General features: G+C 40.1%; 1 protein-coding gene across 2 annotated transcripts in view; it reads right to left on the bottom strand.

The window, feature by feature from the left end:
• The window catches only part of myo10 (myosin X), a 167,035-nt gene extending 147,382 nt beyond the window's left edge, over window positions 1–19,653 (bottom strand). The window contains exon 1 of one of the 2 annotated variants that reach the window (XM_039815523.1): window positions 19,190–19,653. In XM_039815523.1, coding sequence (XP_039671457.1) covers window positions 19,190–19,210 — 21 coding nt within the window. In that variant the 5' untranslated portion in view covers window positions 19,211–19,653. The remainder of the gene's footprint in view (window positions 1–19,189) is intronic. The other variant, XM_039815522.1, reaches the window with a different exon arrangement.
• Window positions 19,654–20,936: the final 1,283 nt, after the last annotated feature.

Below are 20,936 nucleotides of genomic sequence, written 5' to 3'. Positions count from 1 at the left end.
GGTTGTGTAAAACTACCAAAGGCTGACACCAAATGTAACTTTTCTCTTGGCTGTTTTTGTCTGAGCGAGCACGCCAGATTCAATTCAATGTAGAGTTGCTGCGAGGCTGCAGCTAACAACATCATGTTAATGGATAAGAGTAGTTTAAATATTCTTAATACCAAGTTTTCTCTACTTCTCTTTCAGCTGTCTTGAGAAAGTCCAGCATGCCACTTCCTATACTCAATCAAAATGAGCTTTTCCTCTCATCCCGTTCAGTCCTCAATAAATCAGTTTAAATTTCTGAATGAGCTCTATCTCGGACAGATCTGAATTTAAGAGTTAAGCCTTGAGCTTCATGTATATAATCCCTTTGAAGCAGCTTGACCCAGTAAACTTCAGAGATAACCTTGTTTAATCTGGCTCGGTCGGTTTGCTCAGTTCAGTGTGAGAGAGGCCTGATCCTGGGACACGCTTTAACCCTCAGAGCTTTTAACTTCCTCTAATGACTGTATAGGCTTTTTTTGGAAATGTGTCAAGTCACTGAGTGCACTCATGAAGACAATCTAATAATTCTCGTGGCTTGGCCGTTAAATAACTGTTAAGTGGCGAAGCAAGGGTGGAATTAGAGGACAATTACTCTGCAGTGCATGTGCAAACACACTGGAAGGGTCTATTTAATCACATGAGACCATAAAGTGTTTATAACCCCATATTTCACACAGTCTAATGAGGAAATTGTCCTCTGGAACGCACCCAATGCTACACGTTTCAAAAGAGAGGTCAGAAGTGATGTCTACTGCCACTAAAACCGTTCACGACATCTTGATACAAGGACTTCTTGATACAAGGAACACATCCTCCATCAAGACGTTACCAAGAAAATGTTGGAGGACTGAAAACAGTTCAACAGGAAAACAATCAAACAATGAACATTTCTTGGAACTGTTGCAAGTTGGAATGCAACTAAGACTATATATTTTTTTTAAATGTGGGTCAATATCAGAAAATGTATCCTGTGCTAAATGCTGGATCCATTTGTGGTTTAGGAATCATTTGAACCAGAGTCAAGCTAAAGGCATTCTGAGTTTAAGCCAGCAACCAAACAAAACAAACTGATTATTCAATTCCTCACACCAGAGAGGGATGACAACAGGCCAGATGATGACTAAATGGCCACTAACATCGTCGCAGACTTGAAAATTTGATCAAAATTACTATGTTTCTTTACATTGTCCTGAGACATGTAAGTAGGATGACTTTGGTTGAACATTGAATATTTTTTGACATCTAGGTTACTTATACAGTAAGTTGATAACATAATCTCACATCAAGGTCTATTTAGTGGCTGTTCTGGAGCTTTAGACTGTATCTCACGTTCCTCATCAACAGTTTAGATGTTCAAATGTTCCATGATCAGTAGCACCTCTTGAACCATGTGAACTTAAAAGGTTGAGATTCATTGAACATGAATGGTTAGGAACTTTTTTACAATGACGCAACAATGCCTACATTTCAGTGGGTTAGTAGAAACATTTCCACAAGCAAGAGTTATCTGTAGCCTAAACATCAATGAAAACTGTCACTTTTCAACCAAATGTAACCCTGTTTTTCACCCCAGACATAGTCAATGCTCTTGCTCAAAAGCGGTTTGTCAGGAGTCATCTCTGTACATGAGGTGCTCCAACTCGCCGGCCAACTCTGCATCCTGCGATTGGGTCATTTTCACTTTACAACTTGTTCTCTTTAACTCTCCACCTTGATCTCTTGCTGATGCAGACCTTATTGTCACAGACCAGATACACTGATAGTGAAGGGGAGGGAGAGCATGACGGGCAGATGAAAATCTCTTCCTTTCTCTGTCTTTACAAAGAGCTGTTGCTCATTCAGTGCGGGTTTTGTACAGAGCAACTGAAGCAAGTTTATTGGTTGACTCGACTGCTCACTTACCGATAAAGCTTACTCACTATGAAAATAATTCAGTTTCAAAATAATATGAGGCATCTGATAGATGAGTCTGTCAACATTAGTCACTACTGAAGGTATTTCAAGAATGGAAATTAATAATTGTGTCCTAGTCTGAGCATGTCCAAAGAATGCTTCGGAAAAAAGGCCTTATTCAAAAGATCCAAATGCTGTTCACGTGACCTGTATCACATTCAGAAAACATGTGACAATAAAATGCTCCATACTGTGCAGGGTCATGTATTATTTTGTGTGTAAATATCGAACAAGGCGTTTTTACGAATTTAGCATTTCCTGATTAGGCTTGTGTGACACGCAGTTATTTTTCTGGTTTTAGAAGCCATTCCTTGGATGTGCATACAGAACATTCTGCGTCTCAATCAGGTTTTTCACCGCAGTTTGTGACAGTTTACAGCCTCTTGCCTGTTTACGGCTTATGGTCAGCTCTGTGCATTGCTATGGTTGCTGTACACAAACCAACCAGTTGCAGGGCTGCGGTAGAGATGCACGCCTAAAAGAAAAGAAGGACAAACACACCTACTTTTAAACATTATGTAAGACTTGGATATCAACAGGTTTTTAGATACGCACAAACATCGCTACACCGACCTTTTCAAGAAGCTGGTTGAAGGAATGAAAGCGGGACGCTGTGTTCGTAAAGTCCAACAAGTCAACCACCGGTGGAAAACTCCTACAAAATCCTATTTTGTAAGGCTGTATATAAACGGGAATATTTGGGGAAAATTCATTTTCATTAGCCATGTAAACAACTTAGTCAGAATATTGTCTTTTTCGGAATAAGGGCAAAAACCGGAATACTAGGTGCATGTAAAAGTAGTCACTGTTTAAACTTAAATGAAAGTTGAGGAAAAGTAGAAAGTCTCCCAAACTAGAAATGCTCCATTAAAGTAGCAGAACTAAAGCCAGATTTTGTCTTTCTCTCTTACACCCAAAGAAACAACAACACATAAATATGTAATTCCAAAAAGTTATCCCGGTCTTTGAAACGGCACCAACTCTTAATGGACTTCATGTGATGTCTGCAGAGCGGCTCCATGCTGCGTTGAAAAATCAATCAGCTCATTAAATGAGATACTGACCAAACGTTTTTTCCAAACAGCCAGAGTAAAACATTGTGATGTAGCACTGAGTGCTCTAAAAGAGTCCTTAGAGGAGAAGACCTGCACTCTCACAAAGGTAACGGGATCGCATGAGAAGCAGCTAATTACTGGAAATGGATGTTTGGTTTTTCGGGTTGTTCCCAGCTTGCACTTGTTGTTTTATGTTGTGTGTGTGTGTTTGTGTGGATAGGGGTTTCCAGGAAGCTGCAGTCAACACAGAGTCTAGGATCAGATAACCATCCGCCTAACTCTCTCCCAGATCTGATCAGAAACGCAACTGCCTGTGGCGGAGACAATAACCGGTGTCCTTTCAAAGTTAAAATTAACAACGGACTGTGAAAATCTCTTTCTACAATTTAAGTTCCTGGGTTAAGCCCAGTCCAGTTTAACGTTGTGGTTAGAGCTACAACAATTCTAAATACTGCTGTACAATTAACTGTCTCAGAAATAATTGCGATTAACAATATAATTGTCAAGATTTATCTATTTATTAATTCTTCAAACAAATTAAAGTTTTGACTGAATTCCAGGATACATCTTTTGGTTATATCAATGTCATGTGACCCAGATAATGTACACAGCCTATGAAGTAAAGTATGCCTCGTTATTGTCATAAAACATTGCATTTCTTTCTTAAATGAACATAAAATTGACAAAACCATCAACAGTCATACCCCTTTCCCCAATGTTCGCAATTAATTAAGCAATATTACACGAGAAGGTTTGATTTAACGTAAATCTGACCCTAGAGTGTAATATCGCGGTTACCAACTAAATAAAAGTTATAATCAAACTGTATATCGTCGGATTTACCAAATTTTGACCCAGAAAAACAAAAAGTTGCACGGTCAACAGGAAGACAACACAAGAGTTAAACAAAGAAATTGTGATTACTAAAAAAAATATTGCGATTATGTAATACTTGTTACAGGCCTAACCAGTCTGCAGCTGTCGGCCACAGAGCAGCTACACAGGGGACAGCTGAGGGTTCAAGGCCTTGCTCAAAAGCACTTCAGCAGTGGTACTTTACTGGGAGGAGTTATTAAGAATGCTGACTACACGATTAGCCTGTCCCAGCCAAATTGCTTGAGATCTGAGACAAGTCTCGAGTCAGTGTGGATTTTGTCTTGTAGTCCATAATGCTCACAGACATTTTGTGACAAAAGCTTCAAGATCATTTGTTCATCTTTGGAGTTAGGAAGGAATTTAAAAACATCGACCGCAACTAAAAATTATTTTAATTGTCGATTAACGGACTAGTAGTTTGGTCAATAAAATGGAATGGAAATGGTGAAAAATGTGGATCAGTGTTTCCCAAAAGCCCAAGATGACGTTCTCAAATGTCTTGTTTGGTCCACAACTCAAAGATATTCAGTTTACTGTCACAGGGGAGAGAGAAAAATAGAACAATATTCACATTTATCAAGCTGAAATCAGAGAATTTCCATATTCTTATGGAAAAATGGTTCAAATTTACATTCTAAAACCAGAAACAAATATTGACCTGAATCTCGGCCCACAAAGACACTGAATCACTTTACCACACTCACAGATTCAGTAGCAGCACTTGTTACAAAAGGTCTGAAACAACCCGACTCAAGACGCTCGTCTTTCTTCGGCCGCCTCCTGCAGCAGAGTGACACCTTGTCAGTGTAGATAAATCAAACCAGGTCGGATCCAAAAGAAAAAACTTTCTTCCTGGTTTTAATTGACCATTTACAGCAGCAGGGAACCCCGACGCAGCATGACAATGAGGGATTAGTGTCAGGAGAGCATCTCGGACTTAAACCCATTTCACTGGATTTTGAAATGCTGCCTCGGCAGCCACTGAACCAAGAAATTAGCTTTCATGCAGCGGCGTTACTGCAGAGCTGTACAGTTAAGTATGTGGTCAGGCTGACATGGAGGGCACATATGGACATCACATACAGGAAGAGGGACGGTTTTTATAAACTGGTCCAATGGTTTCAAGATTTTCTCATACACCCCCAATTTGTTCATTTCAAAGATTTTGCTGTGGAACACAAGTTGTGTCCTACTTCACTGAAAGGTTAATTCTCAGTGTCTGTAAACTGGGTGCAGACATCACACCTGGGTAAGTTTTGGACCATGATCGGCAAAAAGTTATCATTCACATGCACTTTTGGGGTTAAAACATATGTATGAGCAAAAAAAATGGTTCTTGTTTAATAAGAGGACTGCATTCTATCTGAAGTTTCTTGCATAGATCGTGATGTTAATGGACAGATACAATCACAGGCTGCCGGCCATGTTCTACAGGAACACACATGTACAGGGAGTTGGAGAGAGTGAGAGGTTAGGAAGTGGCATTATCCAGAGGAATGTTTAGAGCCTTCCGGCAGGAAGTCAAGACTTTATAAAAAGCCAGAGGAGGAAAAGAATAAGTTATGGATGGAGGGAGAGAAGGACAAGGATTATGATGCACTCGAGCCAACTGTTCTTATTTTCAGGGCTGACTGGAACAACATTGGACTCTGTATAAAATAGCTTTTTACAGATATTAAATACATTGGATTATATCTAGTTTTTTTTTGCCAGTAAATATGAAGATTTAGTCTAATTTTAGCAATAATCTTATATCATGCCGGACAATTTTCATGAGAACTTTCTACAGCCACATTTCATCAAAAAAAATTGCAGTTTTTTAGCTATTGATGGTGTTCCTTTGTTGTTTTTATTGTAGAAAAAAAAACTAGGAAAAATTTCTTTTTGCACATATTTTGGTTTTAAAAAAAACAAAAAACTGGCAATTACAGCTGAGTGATCTTAAGGAGATTGAACATTTTCCGAAATTAAAACAAGAACAAAGACAAATCTGATGCCTATCCGGCAATCCTAATCCTCAAAGTGATGTTTACAGTTAAAATATATGTGTGAGATCAGCCTCAATCTCGTTTGATCTGCACTCTGCCCGACCTCGCCAGCCTCGTTATCACAATAACGCAGACATAGACACACAGGGCTGCTATTATGGCATCTAAATCATGGATTAACCTACAAACTAATAAAGGAACCTGGAGGATGGCGTTACAGTATGGAGCACTTTGGCGATCAAGTCAAAAATGTGAAAGAAAATGTGATCTGGTCACATAGTCGGCCATGTTGGTGCCTGCAGCTTTGTCTGAGTCTAGTTAAGTTTCGGTGGTTGTCTACGGCTCTGTGTTTGTCTTCCAAGATATCTCAGAAAGACATCTGACAGGTCACATATGCACAAAATATTTCACAGAATCTTAAAACTAGAAGGCCTGACAGTGATGGAAATTTACAACAAAGCAGCGGTCAAACACGGTTGAAATGTTCTAATTTTTGCTATATGCATTACAATGACTTCTGCTGTATGAGAACGCTTTGGACAGTGTAGATAGGAGGTCGGGGTGGATGTTTGGGTTTGGGTCACAAAAGACCAACCCAAGAAATGCGTATTCCTTGGGAGTATTTTAATCCAAACCACGATCTCGTTCCTAAACTTAGCTAGTTTTGGTGCCTAAATGTAACTGTCGTCGCAGCATGACGTTCACTTTTTGTCGGCTAAACTTAACCGTAATTTCCGCCGAAATGATCGGCAGCTCGCGGTGCCCTGTACCTGATTCAAAGTCACCTTTTACTGCTCATACGGCAACATATATGGGAGCTCTGTAGGCGCTGTCACGTGACCAGCCGGCGGTCGCCTATTTTCGTAGGACATCATACGAATCAGTGTGCATACATTTTCGTACGATATCGTACAAACCCATTCATAAGAATGCGTTGGATGAACAACCAACCTGTTCCCGTCATAGCTGCTGGGGGCATGTTCTGTCCCATTTCCTCAAAATAAATGGCACCTTATCAGGAACTGACGTTCTGTTGACTTTTACTGACTTTCTTTCTTTGATTATGTGAATTAGTTTTCAACTAAATTTCCGTCAATCACTTAATACATTATCAAATCAAAGTTCAAAAGAGTTCAGAAAGAGAGTCGACAAAAGTCCTCCACTTGAAGTCCAATGTCTAACGTATTGTTTTACCACCAGGCTGCTGCTATTAAAATGATAAATTTAAGTCAGAGTTTTTGTACGCATTCACCACCTCAGCCAAAGAAGGACATAAAGATAAATAGGGTTTCCTGTCTGGGCCTGGGTCTGGAACTACAGGCCTGAGACTTTGTTTGATTTCCCACAGTCACAGTTGCCCCTCTGCCCTGTATACAGTTGGCTGAGAGCAGTGAAACCAGTTTAAGATGGAGTGCAGGCAGCTCTGGCTCCCATCCAGAGAGTCTGCCTCCTTGAGAAGGTGTTATTTCAGCAGCAGCGTAAAAAAGGCCTCAACAGGCCAGCAGGCGAGCCAAGCTCTTTTTTTGAACATTAACATGACGTGAGAAATAAGATACCGACTCCCTATATGTGACTCTGGAAAAATGTTTTGGTTACAAACTTAATTAGAAGTTTCAAGCTAAGATGGCAAGACTGTAACACTGTCAACTCAAAATATACATTTTTGCACTATATGGCCAACAGTGTGTGGTGCTTTTTATCGTTTCGGGTAAGACTCCATAGTTCCATTAGTTCCATTGTGTTTAGAATGTTTGTCAAGTTGCTGTATTTGAACCGAAAAATTAAGCTCAATCACATACGCTGTTCGAGGGTCCACGACACCACTTTTGGCCATATAGTGTTTGTGTAATGCGGTGCTTCTCAAAAAATGTTGTTCATGTCCTTCATTTTTGTACCATAGTTCCACTGTTTATTTTTCTTCCTTTTTACTACGACAGGAGTCACTATTAGGTATGAAAAGGATTTCCCTAGGACTCATCATGGTGATATGAAGAATCTCTTGAACGTACAAAAGCTGCAGACTGAGGAGCAACTCCGCTGTACGTCCAACACAGTTGTCCAACGAGGGCAACCAGAAGCTGGGGGGGCGTCTGCTGCGCACAAAACGTCAAATCTGCAAGCTGTTTAAATTCCTTTACGTTCCTTGTGGCTGCTCCACAGGTGTCAGGTTTCAGCGTTTAAACAAGCCGGGGAGACACAGAAGGGTAGGGGGGAGGAAACGCTTTGACACAGGAGTGGGACTCCAACGCTGGGATCATCGTTAAAACCAAGCCATTGGAAATGGGTAGGGCCTTTGCTTGTTGTGGTGAGCCTATTAACGTCTATGATTGGTCTGTTACTTTTAAGGGTTTTCATGAGAAATGCAGACAGCGGAGGTTGAGGAGGGGTAGTGTGTAAAAGTGTGAAAGAATAAGAAGCGATGGACGTTTCAGGAGCATTATGGAATCCAGAAAACCAGGTTAACGGGTGCAGCAATCAGATTCTTTTGGAAGTATAACCGTCTGTGGGACTTTATTGCAACCATGCAGTAGAAGCTCTCATCGGAGGTGAAAACCTCGGACTCAGCTCGTCGCCAATACTGAGCTCAGACTGCCAAAAGCTGCAGCCGCCGTTTAACCGTTCATCTGTGCTCATCGTTTGTCTTCCAGAGATTATTTTCCAACAAAATAGCACATAGATGCTATAAACTAGGATATGGACAAAACAAATTCTGATCTATTGAGACAATACACAGAGTTGAATTGACAAACCTAAAATCCATATTAGTTGCGTTTCCACCAAGGGGTCATAAGATTAATTGGTGAAGTGGTGATAGTAGCTTTTGTTCTTGGTAATTACAGAATCATTTTACCTTCACAGCCAGCTAGTCATCTGTGATCAGCTTCTTTTTTTATCCAAATGTCAGTCAATTTCAAACGTTCAGGTCAGAACGACTAAAAGGCTGTCGACATTAATTTGTGCAAGCCATTCTGGACTTGCAACCATTGTTTTATTATCAATTAAAGGTGCTCTAAGCGATGACACACGTTTTTTAGGCTACACAATTTTTTGTCACATACAGCAAACATCTCCTCACTATCTGCTAGCTGCCTGTCCCCTGAACACACTGTAAAAAAAACGCAGTCTCTGTAGACAGGCCAGGCTCCACAAATGGCAACAAAAACAAACTGGGCCAACCTGCACCACCAAACATAACAAACAGTCTTCCAGCCAATAACCTAAAAGAAGGATTTGAGGGGAGGGTGTTGGGGGGGTTAAGTACGTGCAAGGGAGGGGAAGGGGACAGGATGAGGAGGAGGGAGGGGCGAGGTAGCCTCGTTTTGTTTGACAAAACCTCAAACGTCAACAAGAAGTGACGTCACCCAACATCGCTTAGAGCACCTTTAAAGTGTAACTATTTTTTTTAAATTTCAAATTAATTACAATATAACTTAATAGAGCTGAGAATTAAATAACATGCTCAATGTGAGGGATGGGGTGGATACAGGTGGGAAAATGTGATTTTATGAGTTGTGGTAATTGGCTTATTTTAAACATGAAGCATTTTAGGCATTAAGTATTATAAACCCATGCTTTGCACTCGTCGTCTTCTTCTAAAAGTGAGCAATGAGCAAGTGAGTCTTTCTACCATTAGTCCCCGTTTTCCAAAGCCTGACTGGCCTCAGGCCTCGTGTTGCTCTCAGTTTGTTATCCGTGTGTCTGATGAACGCTGCTGAATACATTTGCCTCGACCAACACTGAAAACCCACACCTGAGGCAAGGCCGCTCTCTGATTGGTGCACAGGTGAAAGCCGAGCACACATCACACCCACCAGTTCAAATAAAAACAAACCCTGTGACCTCAACTGTGTGACTCCACTGTGTACACACACACACACACACACACACACACACACACACACACACACACACACACACACACACACACACACACACACACACACACACACACACACACACACACACACGGTCCTGCTGACTCAGCGCAAAGCTGGATATTGGCCAATCAGTGGCACCCACCGAACAGGATTATTCTCCCATGCAGCCTTGAGGGTCAGCCGGTAAACGTGAATGAAACCTGCCTCATCATGTCTCCAACAGCTCTGTTTCAGTTGGGAAGTTTAGGGCCCTATCTCACAACCGCACAGCGCACAGCGCAAAGCCCGACGCAAGTGTCTTTGCTAGTTTAAGACCAACGCAGTTGTCAATTTCCCATCCAGCATCCGCGTCGTTTAAATAGCAAATGCACCTGCGCCCATCTTTGCTCCCATGGGCGTGCTGGTCTTACAGGGAGGTGTGTTAGCATATTTCTATCTTGAGGCAGCGGGAAGTGATCGCGCCATTGACCAACAAAAACCTGGTCTAAAGTCAACAGCGCAGCTGAGGTTTACTCCTCGACGCAGCCGGCCAGGGTTCGATTCCGGCCTGCGGCCCTTTGCTGCATGTCATTCCCCCCTCTCTCTCCCTTTTCATGTCTTCAGCTGTCCTGTAGAATAAAGGCCTAAAATGCCCAACAAAAATAATCTTAAAAAAATAATGTGCTTGTTACACACACACACACACACACACACACACACACACACACACACACACACACACACGGAAGCGCAGCAGCACACAAACATGCAAAAGATTATAATATAAATATTACGGTGCAAATCCTCCATCATAATAGCAGTGCTCCAAGGTCCAAACGCGCCTGGCTTTTAAAGGGAATGGGAGATGATCTCTGATTGGTTTATTACATGTTACGCCCAAAACACACCTATGAATTAATGAAGACACTAAGTACAACCCTTTAGAACCATGCGCCCGGCGCATGGACCCTTTTTTTCGCCGTCAAACTAGCAAAAGTGGATTTGGACACGCCCTAAACGCACCTGCGCCAGGCGCTTCACGCCGTGCGCTTAGATCGTTAAAATAGGGCTCTTAGTGTTTCAGAAAGCCATTTAACAGTTTTTTTCCGTTCGACGAAAAGCCTTTATTTTTGTGGGATCCTATTTGGGGTTGTAAATGTGGTAACATACAAAAATACTAAGATTCGTTGTCAACTATTAAATCAATCACAAACTATTTTTATAAATTGGCTTGAGTCATTTTTTATGTAAAAATAGTCAAAAATCCTCTGATGTCAGCTTCTTAAATGTGAATATGTTCTAGTTTCTTCTCTCCTCTGTGACAGTAAACTGAATATCTTTGAGTTGTGCACATTTTATAGAACACACAACTAATCAATTAGTTTGTGATTCTAAAAGTTTATGTTTTGATTCAAATCAGTAAAAGTATGTGCCAATTTCAATAGATTTATCCTATCAAAGTGAAAGTGGTTTTGAAATTGCAGATTTTAGACACAACCAGATTCATATTTCTTAAGCATTATCATCTATTAAATGCAGGGTGACCCAACTATCAACATCCTAATACTCTGCTTACTTGTGCCGGTCCTTAACACTTTAAAGAAGGTCCTGTTTCTATCACACTAAAGCCTGCACAAGATGACAATCTGCAGTCTGAATGTGCAGTCAGACTCTATTTATAGTCCCTGGACTGACTCTGGTGCAGACTGTTTTGGCTGCAGCAGCACAGTAATTACGGCAGAGAGGCGAAACGTCCTGCTAAAGGATGTGTCACTGTCAACACATTCATGTCTCTATAGTCTGGGACAATGCGCTTTGCTGTATCTTTTCAGCACATTGTATTTAAGGGAGTATATTGGAAAAACCTCTGACTTCTTCCACTTGGGAAACACGTTGAGAACTCTACGGGTCACTTGGGTCAAAAGAAAATGAGACGGTTGTTTGAAGTTAAGAGATGGGATATCAATAACTTCTCTCCGTGCTCATCCCAGCACAGTGAACTACAGACATGTACTGAAAATAACACTTTTAAGACACGGATTGTGATTATATATTTCATTCTACAGCTCAGTAACAATTATTTTCATTGCGGCTTAATCTGTGGATTATTGTCTGGATGAATGGATTAGTCGTTTGGTCTCTAAAATGTCAGAAAATGGTGAAAAATGGGGATCAGAGTTTCCCAAAAGCCCAAGATGACGTCCTTAATTGTCTTGTTATGTCCTCAACTCAAAGATATTCTGTTTAATATTCACATTTAACAAGGTGACAGAGAAGTTTTACTTTTTTTTTTCATAAAAAATGATTGAAACCTGTTGCATTATCAAAATAGTTAGCAATTATCGTAATAGTTGACAATTAAATCGATTCATCAACTCCTTATTCCCGCAGAAGAAAGACGTCAATGTATACAAGACTTAAATTTCACCACAGAGTATGAGAAGCAACAACGGGCAGCAAAACAAAAACAGAATTAAATCAGTTTGAGTAATTTTTTAATGGAAAAAAATGTCAGCTTGTTAAATTTGAATATGTTCTAGTTTCTTCTCTCCTCTGTGACAGTAAACTGAATATCTTTGAGTTGGGGACTAAACAAGACATTTAAGGACATCATCTTGGGACTTTGGGAAACACTGATCCACATTTTTTACCATTTGACATTTTATAGACCAAACAATAATCGATAAGTCGAGAGAATAATCGACAGAGTCATCGACAATGAATACAATCGTTAGTTGCAGCCCTAGTAACATGGGAGTGAGCAGTGGAATTGCATTTACTCTTAGGTCCATTCAGATGTCAAGACCAAAGTAGAACATGGAGCAATTTCATGTTGTAAGAGATTTACCCATTTCAAAGTATTCCATTTCTGTCTTTGTTCTGCAGTTGGTGTCATTTTGTATGGGAAAAAAAGTAAAAGTTCTCCGATGTGAGCTTGTTAAATGTGAATATTGTTCTAGTTTCTTCTCTCCTCTGTGACAGTAAACTGAATATCTTTGAGTTGTGGACAAAACAAGACGTTTAAGGACGTCATCTTGGGCTTTTGGAATCACAGGTCAACTTTCAACTTTATTTTGTCCCCGGATGGCAATTGGTTTTGCAGCAAGATATTAATCATACAATACAGAAGGAGAGGGGAGGGGGTGTCCTGAATACCAGTGGGCCAGAAGACCAACAATAGTCACTGGTAACCAACTTTGACATTTCCAAGTGTACAAAGCACAGCACCAATAACATCTAAAAAAGCAACAGCATGACGAAAAAGCTACAAACATAATACATAAATACCTACAATAAAAGTGCAAAGTAACCAGGCATGTTGAATACATGATCTCTTCCATCAATAAAACAAATTGTCCACATCAGTGGCATAGACATCATCATTATCCTAATCATCATCATCATCATAATCATGAGTTTTGTGCTTCACGTTTTATGGGTCTTGTATCTCGGCATCACTGAAAACAAAGGAAGCCTCAGTGATTTCCAAGATTCTTAAATAAAAAGGTTATGATGATGATGGTTGACATTTTTCACCTTTTTTTTCCTGACATTTAATAAAGACCAAACAACCAATCCATTAATCGAGAACATAATCAACAGATTAAATCAACAATGGAAATAGCTGTTAGTTGCAGTCCTAAAATGTTCCCATAATGCTCTGTGGGTGGGAGTTTACACAGATAACCAGGTGTTATTTACAGTACATTTACTGAGGGAGTAAACCAGTAATCTTGAGGAGGACGGTTGAAGGCTCAAAGCTCTCTATGAACTCAGTCTTTGTCCAGTCTCAGCCACTGTGGGTCCCTCCATCTAAACGGTCTTCAGCATAAATATGAAACACTCCGGTTTCCTTCCCAGTTCAAATTCCTCTCCGCTCAAACTGTCGGCCTCCATCTGCGGCGGCTGGAAGCTGGTTTACTTCCTTGTCAGATGCCTTTTTTTCCCCCTTAAAGACTGGGCTCTTTGTTTTCAGCTGCGATTAGCTGGCAGATATAAAGGCAAACCAGGACGATATTTGAGACTATTGTGCACGCCTGCCTGCTTCTGGCACTCACAAATGTTCTCCGCAAGATTTCCAGGGAGAGCTTGAACAGCCAGATGTAGCGTATACACTCGTCATGAGACCGCAGCCAGCGCTGCTGCTGCAGGAAAGAAAAAAAAACCTTTGTGTTTGTTTTACTCAGCCTGAACGCTCTCACCAGCGCCTATGAGCTCAGTGAGTCTTGTGACCTTTGGCCTTTCATACCGCTGAAAAGCCTCAGTGGATTTTGAAAATGTAGAGCACCAATGAGAAAGCAGGCAATCTTTTAACCAGGAAGCGGAATTTTAAGGTTAACCCTTGTGTTGTCCTCGGGTCAAATTTGACCCATTTTTATATCAGAATTATGGGTTTCTTTGAACCAAATTGCCCCAAAATAACATGAATGTGTGGATGTAAGTTGTATGGAAGTAATGTAACATTCTTGGCAGGTAAAATTAATGATTACTTTCATTGAATTGATTTTTTTTTTCTTCAATTTTATAGCATTTGAAATAAACCGTGATCCACTCAACATCCTCTGATCTTAACTATCAGTCAAAAATAATCCAAAATTTCAGTTTTTTTAAACAAAAAAATAGGTATTATGTCATTTAAATTATGTTTATTGATCATTTATTTTAAAAAGCGTCGAAAAAAAGTGACAAAAACGTGTGAAAAAGCGGCAATTTTTACCCGGAAGGACAACAAGTTCACGGTCTACGGGAAGACAACACAAGGGTTACGCTGTCTAACCCAGGGCTGTGAAATTAGTTGAAAGACCCACACACATAAAAACGTTATTTTTATTTTTTTTTACATTTTCAGCGTTTTTCGCAACGTTTTTCTAGAATTGAACAAGAAGAAAAAATTTTACACCTCTACCTGAAGAGGAACCGGTTTTTCAACCTCTTGTGTTCCTGGGGTCAAATTTGACCCGTTTTTTTAAAATCTATATCAGAAATGAGTTTATTTTAAATTACATTACCAAAAAAGTAAGTACAAATGCAAGTACTTGATCACTACTTTCATTGAATTTTAGGATTTTTTTTTTATGGTTTTCAATGTGGTCGTCAAAGGTGACGTGCACGAACAACACCAAAACAAATTCCTTGTATGTGTTAAAAAACGTACTTAGGATTCTGAAAACAGACTCCTGACTAAACGTTGACATACACAGATCTGTAATAATAAATGAAATTCCTTGACCATGAATTCCAAAAACATCGGTGTAAAACTACTGGTAATAAGTTGGTGTTAGTAATGTTAAAAAAAATAGCGTCAAAAACCTTGAAAAAAGTGACAAAACAATGAAAATAGCGTCAGAAAAGTGCCAGAAAAAAAGGGACTAAAACGTGAGAAAATGTGTCAAAAACATCAAGTGTTCATTTTCAATTTTGACCCGGGAGGACAACAAGTGCATAGTCAACAGGAAGACAACACATGTGTTAATCACTCTCGGTGCTGTGTGGTTTCTTTTTCTACCCAGAGCCGGTCTGTCGGCGAAAGTACAGCTGATTCCCAACAGGTAGAAAAGAAAAAACATTTCCGAATGACTCAGGTGTCTTTGCCGTTACCTGGCCGACGTCATCACTGAGGTGTGGATACTGATGTCGTAATTCCACCGCAAAGAATGCTTATTGGCTGTGAGTCACAGCTCGTGAAAGATTTACACACACTGTACTGTGGTTGATGTATTTTACTATTATTGTCATGGTTGTTGTGGAGGCTAAACCCACCTGAAGCACCCACCTGTTGATTTAAACCCACTTAACTTCCATGTCAAGCTGTTGCAAGTTATTTGATGACAGGGTTTTTACAGGTGGGATAACGGCACAGGTAAGTGCTTTTCTATGGAAAATACTTTGATTTTTGTTCATATAGGAATCTCCAAGGATCGCCAGCCAAAGACTTTCTTTCGAATGATTTAACTTTTTCTTGTTTATTCAATTCATCTATTGTTCTATAAACCATCATTAAAACTGTGAAAAATGTCCATCACCATTTTCCTTGAGCCCTTTAGTTAATGTCTTCAAATTGTCCAACCAAGGGCCCCCCGGTTAGCTCACCTGGTAGAGCAGGCGCCCATATATAGAGCTTTACTCCTCGATGCAGCGGGCGCAGGTTCAACTCCGACCTGCAGCCCTTTGCTGCATGTCATTCCTCTTCTCTATCCCCTTTCAAGTCTAAGCTGTCCTCTCCAAATGAAAGGCCAAAAATGCCCAAAACTTATAAAAAAAAGAAAGAAAATTGTCCAAACAGTACAAAACCAACAGATATTTACTTTAGGTTTAAAAAAAGGCAGAGAAAAGCAGACAAATCCTCACAACTGAGCCATTATAACTGTTATGTTCTGCATTTCTTGCTTAAAAAGTGAGTTAAACAACAACATATTTAGTCTTAACTTAATGTCACTTGATTAAATATTAACTAATTGTTTCAGCTCTTTATATGACAGGATATTTTCAGGGAGATAACTGTTTTTCCCCGCTTTTCTTTGAAGGAAAATAGTAGGGATAGACCAATTATCGGCCCTGGCCGATCGGACCATTTTTTTGGCAGTTTGCAGATTATCTTTAACTGTGTTTTATTTGCCTGATAACAAGGGATGGGTCTCAAGACCCGGTTCTATTAGGAGCCGGTTCCAAAATTCTCAAAACCCGAAAATCAATAAGGTCCTAGCTTACTGCCATCGAGACTAGTGGATCATATAACGTTATGTCTGAAAATAGATAGGTGCACGAACCGGAACAATTATTTACAAGCACAATGTGTGCATAACGACCATAGTAAAAGCCCAGAAGCATCGCTGCATGTGACGCTAGTTAACACTAGCTGTACAGTTAGCAGCAGGTAACGTTGATGTTAGCAAGTAGCTGGATTATACACGGTTAAAATGCTAAAAGCTAAAACGGTGCAAAAGTGTGTCTGTATTTCACTGTAGAGGATTCCAACAGCGGGACGTACAGCAGTATGTTGCTAAAGCTACGAGCTAAAAGGGGACGGGACTCAAAACCGTGATCCGAAACGTGAGTTTTATGATCCGTTGCACCCCTAGTTCTGTTAAGACTAAGAATTTGTCGTCCAGACTTTTCATCAAATGATAAGAAAAGTATCGATAATGGTATCGATAATGACTTGGATCATTAAGAAAATGGTATCAATATCTATAAAAAATAAATATCACCATTCTCAATGGTTACCGATGAAGTTAATGAATTAAAAATTGTTCTGCTTTGGCTCGGCTACAGCTCTGTGTCTGTCACTCTGCTTCAGTTTGACTCACCACTGAGTCTGACTTAATGTCCCGCCCACAACACTATCTGACTCTCTGTTACTGGGAATTATGTTGAAAGTTTCTAATTTATTAAATAAGTGGTTAAAATATTTAAACAAAGTTTTGTGTTGAAGTTTGTAACATTCCAAAATCTTAATTTTGACTTATATCCCAGTGTGTTACGCGTTTAGTTGTTCATTATCAAAATCTGTGTTGCCCGTTCACAAACTTGTCCTTTTTCATGAATATTTACCTCCACCATCAATTCCAAGTATTCCTATTGGCTTGAAATTTTACATTTGCATGAACTGGCTGGGGTAGACGCTCCATATTCATGCGCAATCTTGAAATGTGTTAGCAGGTAAGGGACATACAGGACATACTGCTCCGCCTTTTGCGTTTTCGCTGTCACACGATAAACTCACAGGTGCTGCTAATGCTGCTAATGGGTATCGTAGCTTACCCGGCCCTTTTTGAAGCGTGAAGGCTACCGTAGCTGTAATACGTACTTTGATCTGCGTGGCGCGAGAGAGTTGATTGCGATATATGATCTCAACGCTAGATGGGAGAAATTCCCACACGTTGGACTTTTAAAGATTTTCCCGGTTCACTGTAAATGCATATCAGTTCCAAATATCGGTTATCGCTTTCATTAACTACTAATAATCTGTATCTGCCTTGAAAAAACAGTATCGGTCGAGTCCTAGAAAATATAATCGACTTTTTCGCTTACGGAATACAGAATACTTACAGAATGACACAGAATTTTCTTTTCTGCCAAATGATCAAACAGATAGCAGCTTCATTAAACATGCATCAGCTCAAACTGTCCGCCCCAGCCTCATGACAGTGTTTGCAAACAGAGGATCCTAGAAATTAAAACCCCAAACTGTCCATCTTAATCATACAGCCAATCGATAAAGGGCGCTCTGCTGTCGGCTGGCCAGTCCAAAGTTCTGCTGGGATGCAGGTTCAGACTCCTATAAATAACTTTACGGCACTTTTTTTTTTTTTTCTTGGAGGAAACTAGAAAAGAGGTGCGGAAATACCACAGATCCACTGGGACACCGTCCAACCCCCAGTCTGACCAGCACAGGCCTTCTGTGTGTGTGTGTGTGTGTGCATGTGTCTGTAATGTAATTTTATTTAAACAGGGACAATGCACAATTTAACATTGACCTTGTATAAGAACAAGGAGAGATGCATTGCACCAGATTGTAGCACAAATGCTATTTTGAGTGTGTGTCTGTCTGTCTGTCTGTCTGTCTGTGTGTGTATGTATGTGTGTGTGTTTGTGTGTCGGTGTGTCTGTGATGATTCCAGGGCTCATTTAAACTACTTAATGACACCTTTGCTCCTATAAACTCATGTTTCAATGGGAAGTCGTAGTAGTGAGTTTAGGTTGCCCTCATTGTGCTTAATAGCGTTTTATCACTTTTCATTTCCATATTATAGTATCTACCATAAACTGTTTGGTGCTTAGTAGTGAGTTCCTGCTCACTTTATGGCATTTGTATCCTTATAATTTAACAATAACAGGTCTGTCGATAATTTTCTCGATTAATGGATTAGTTGTTTGGTCTATAAAATGAGTGAAAAATGTGGATCGGTGTTTCCCAAAGCCCAGGAGGACGTCCTCAAATGTCTTGTTTTGTCCCCAACTCAAAGATATTCAGTTAACTGTCACAGAGGAGAGAAGAAACTAGAACATAATCCACATTTAGGAAGCTGGAATCAGAGATTTTTGACTTTTTTTCTTCAAACAGATTAATCGATTATCAAAACGGTTGACAATTACTTGAATAGTTGATAACTAATCGATTGATCTTTGCAGCTCTAGAACATCTTGGTGTCAGTAAACGCTTTGTATGTATTTCTGCACTCTTGTTTGCAGGAAGTTTGGCTCGGACTGTTGCTGAGATGCTCCATGAGCGCTTCCTTAACTGAATGATACAGGTTTAAAGTGCACGTTTTAAGATGTTTCAACGCTTACAATCTCACTCAAGTTTATTACAGCCACCACAAAGAAAAGCAAAAGTCTTACTGATGCCAACAAAGTACGTGAAGTGTTAAAATCTGAAGACCAGTGTGCGCAACATGTTGCATGCATGAAGCAGTAAACGGTAGTTTCTCACCTCCGTGAAGAAATTATCCATTGCCCTGGTTATTTTAATCCCCGAGGATCTGCTGTATGGAAACCGCGCGTCCCGTCAATCCAACTCATGTGTTGTTAGTGCGATTCCAAACTCAACCCAAAAAAAAAAAAGGGGAAGCAGACCCGAAGAGTTTCACTCCATGCTGTTCCTGCTGGTCTGCAGGATGGAGCACAGGCAGTCAGGGAGTCGGTGAGTCGGTGTGGAGCTACAGTAGTAAAGTTACCCTTTGTTTCATGGGTTACTACTCCAGCGGAGACAACACGAGTCCTCATAAAACACGTCGGGGTCAGGGTCCCCAAGACTCCCTCTCTCCGTGTGTCTGTGTGTGCGTCCCTCCTGTCCACAGGTCTGTCTAGTTGTTTGGTCAACACTGTAGCGTGCAGCAGGAGAGAATAAACGGGAGACCGTTCAAACTTTGGAGACGCTCACTCACTCAGTCTCTCTCTCTCTCTCTCTCTCTCTCTCTCTCTCTCTCTCTCTCTCTCGCTCTCACACACACACACACACACACACACACACACGCACACACTCAGTCAGTCAGACCTGATAATAATCGGGGAGCTCCACCTCCACAACCTGCAGCCTCCTCCCTTCTCCTGCTGCCCCGCTGTGTCTCGGACTCCCCCTGCTGTCCTGGCAAGATTTCTTTATTTTTGACAAAATGCGTTATTCTACGGAAGACACGCACTGTGATAATACACTCCCCCCTATCTCCCCACACAAACATGTTATCTGTGTATCATTGTGGGACTGCAATCATGACAATCATAAATATTACATGTTTGGATTTGGGGTGTTTGTGTGCGTGCGTGTGCGTGTGTTTTATGTTTGTGTTCTTTAATGTTATCTGATAGGCCTAATTGTTGGAGCAGACGATGCAAGAACATTTTCTGTGTGAATAGACAATACAATTTTATCTTATCTTATTATGATTATGCCAAATGTAAAAAAAAATTTTTTTTAAAGTATATATGACTATAAAGTTTAAAGTCAGAATTCTGACTCTTTTTTTTCTCAGGCTTTTTTTTTATTAAAGTCAGAATTCTGACTTGTAAAAACTTCCTGGCAAAATAATAAAATAAAGTACAGAGGATCTTGGGGAGGACTGCTGGTTTTGTTCTCCTTCCGAGTTGCTGAGTTAAATATTTGCATCTTTTCAAAACACTTCAGAGTTTTAGAAGTGACACAATAATTGTCCAGTAGTTCAGTGGAAGCCCAAAAGATATTGAGGGAGGTTCATATTAAACTGAAGCAGGACACAATATTGATGTTAAATACACAGAAGATGAGTCATGTTAGTGTTCTGCCAAACTTGTGTCATGTTGCTGCTGCAGAGTCAGTTTTTTTTTCTGTTTTTGGCTCTTTTAAGGTCCACTTGGCTTTGGAAACATTTCAGATATTTAAGATCGATGACAGTTTTGACTTAATTTGAATGTAACACAGCTAAGCTTGCAAAATTCCAGGAATTTTCAAAGTTGGAAACTTTCCATGGGAATTAACGGGAATATATGGGAATTAATGGGAATAAACTGTATATTTTTAATATTGCTCATTATAATACTGTTAGTCTATAACAGGGAATTTAAATGTAGTTGGAAAAAAAAACATCTTGCAGCATAATCTTGGTTAAAACAACGTGATTTAATGCAACTTCAGTTGCATGTCCTCCCTATATTCGTCAATGAAATGCACGCACGCAGTAATCAGCATAAGCTACTACGTACTT

The sequence above is a fragment of the Perca fluviatilis genome, chromosome 11 (assembly GCF_010015445.1).
Source record: "Perca fluviatilis chromosome 11, GENO_Pfluv_1.0, whole genome shotgun sequence".
NCBI lineage: Eukaryota > Metazoa > Chordata > Actinopteri > Perciformes > Percidae > Perca > Perca fluviatilis.
Note: the sequence above shows the minus strand (reverse complement) of the source record. Positions and strands in the feature narration are given on the sequence as shown.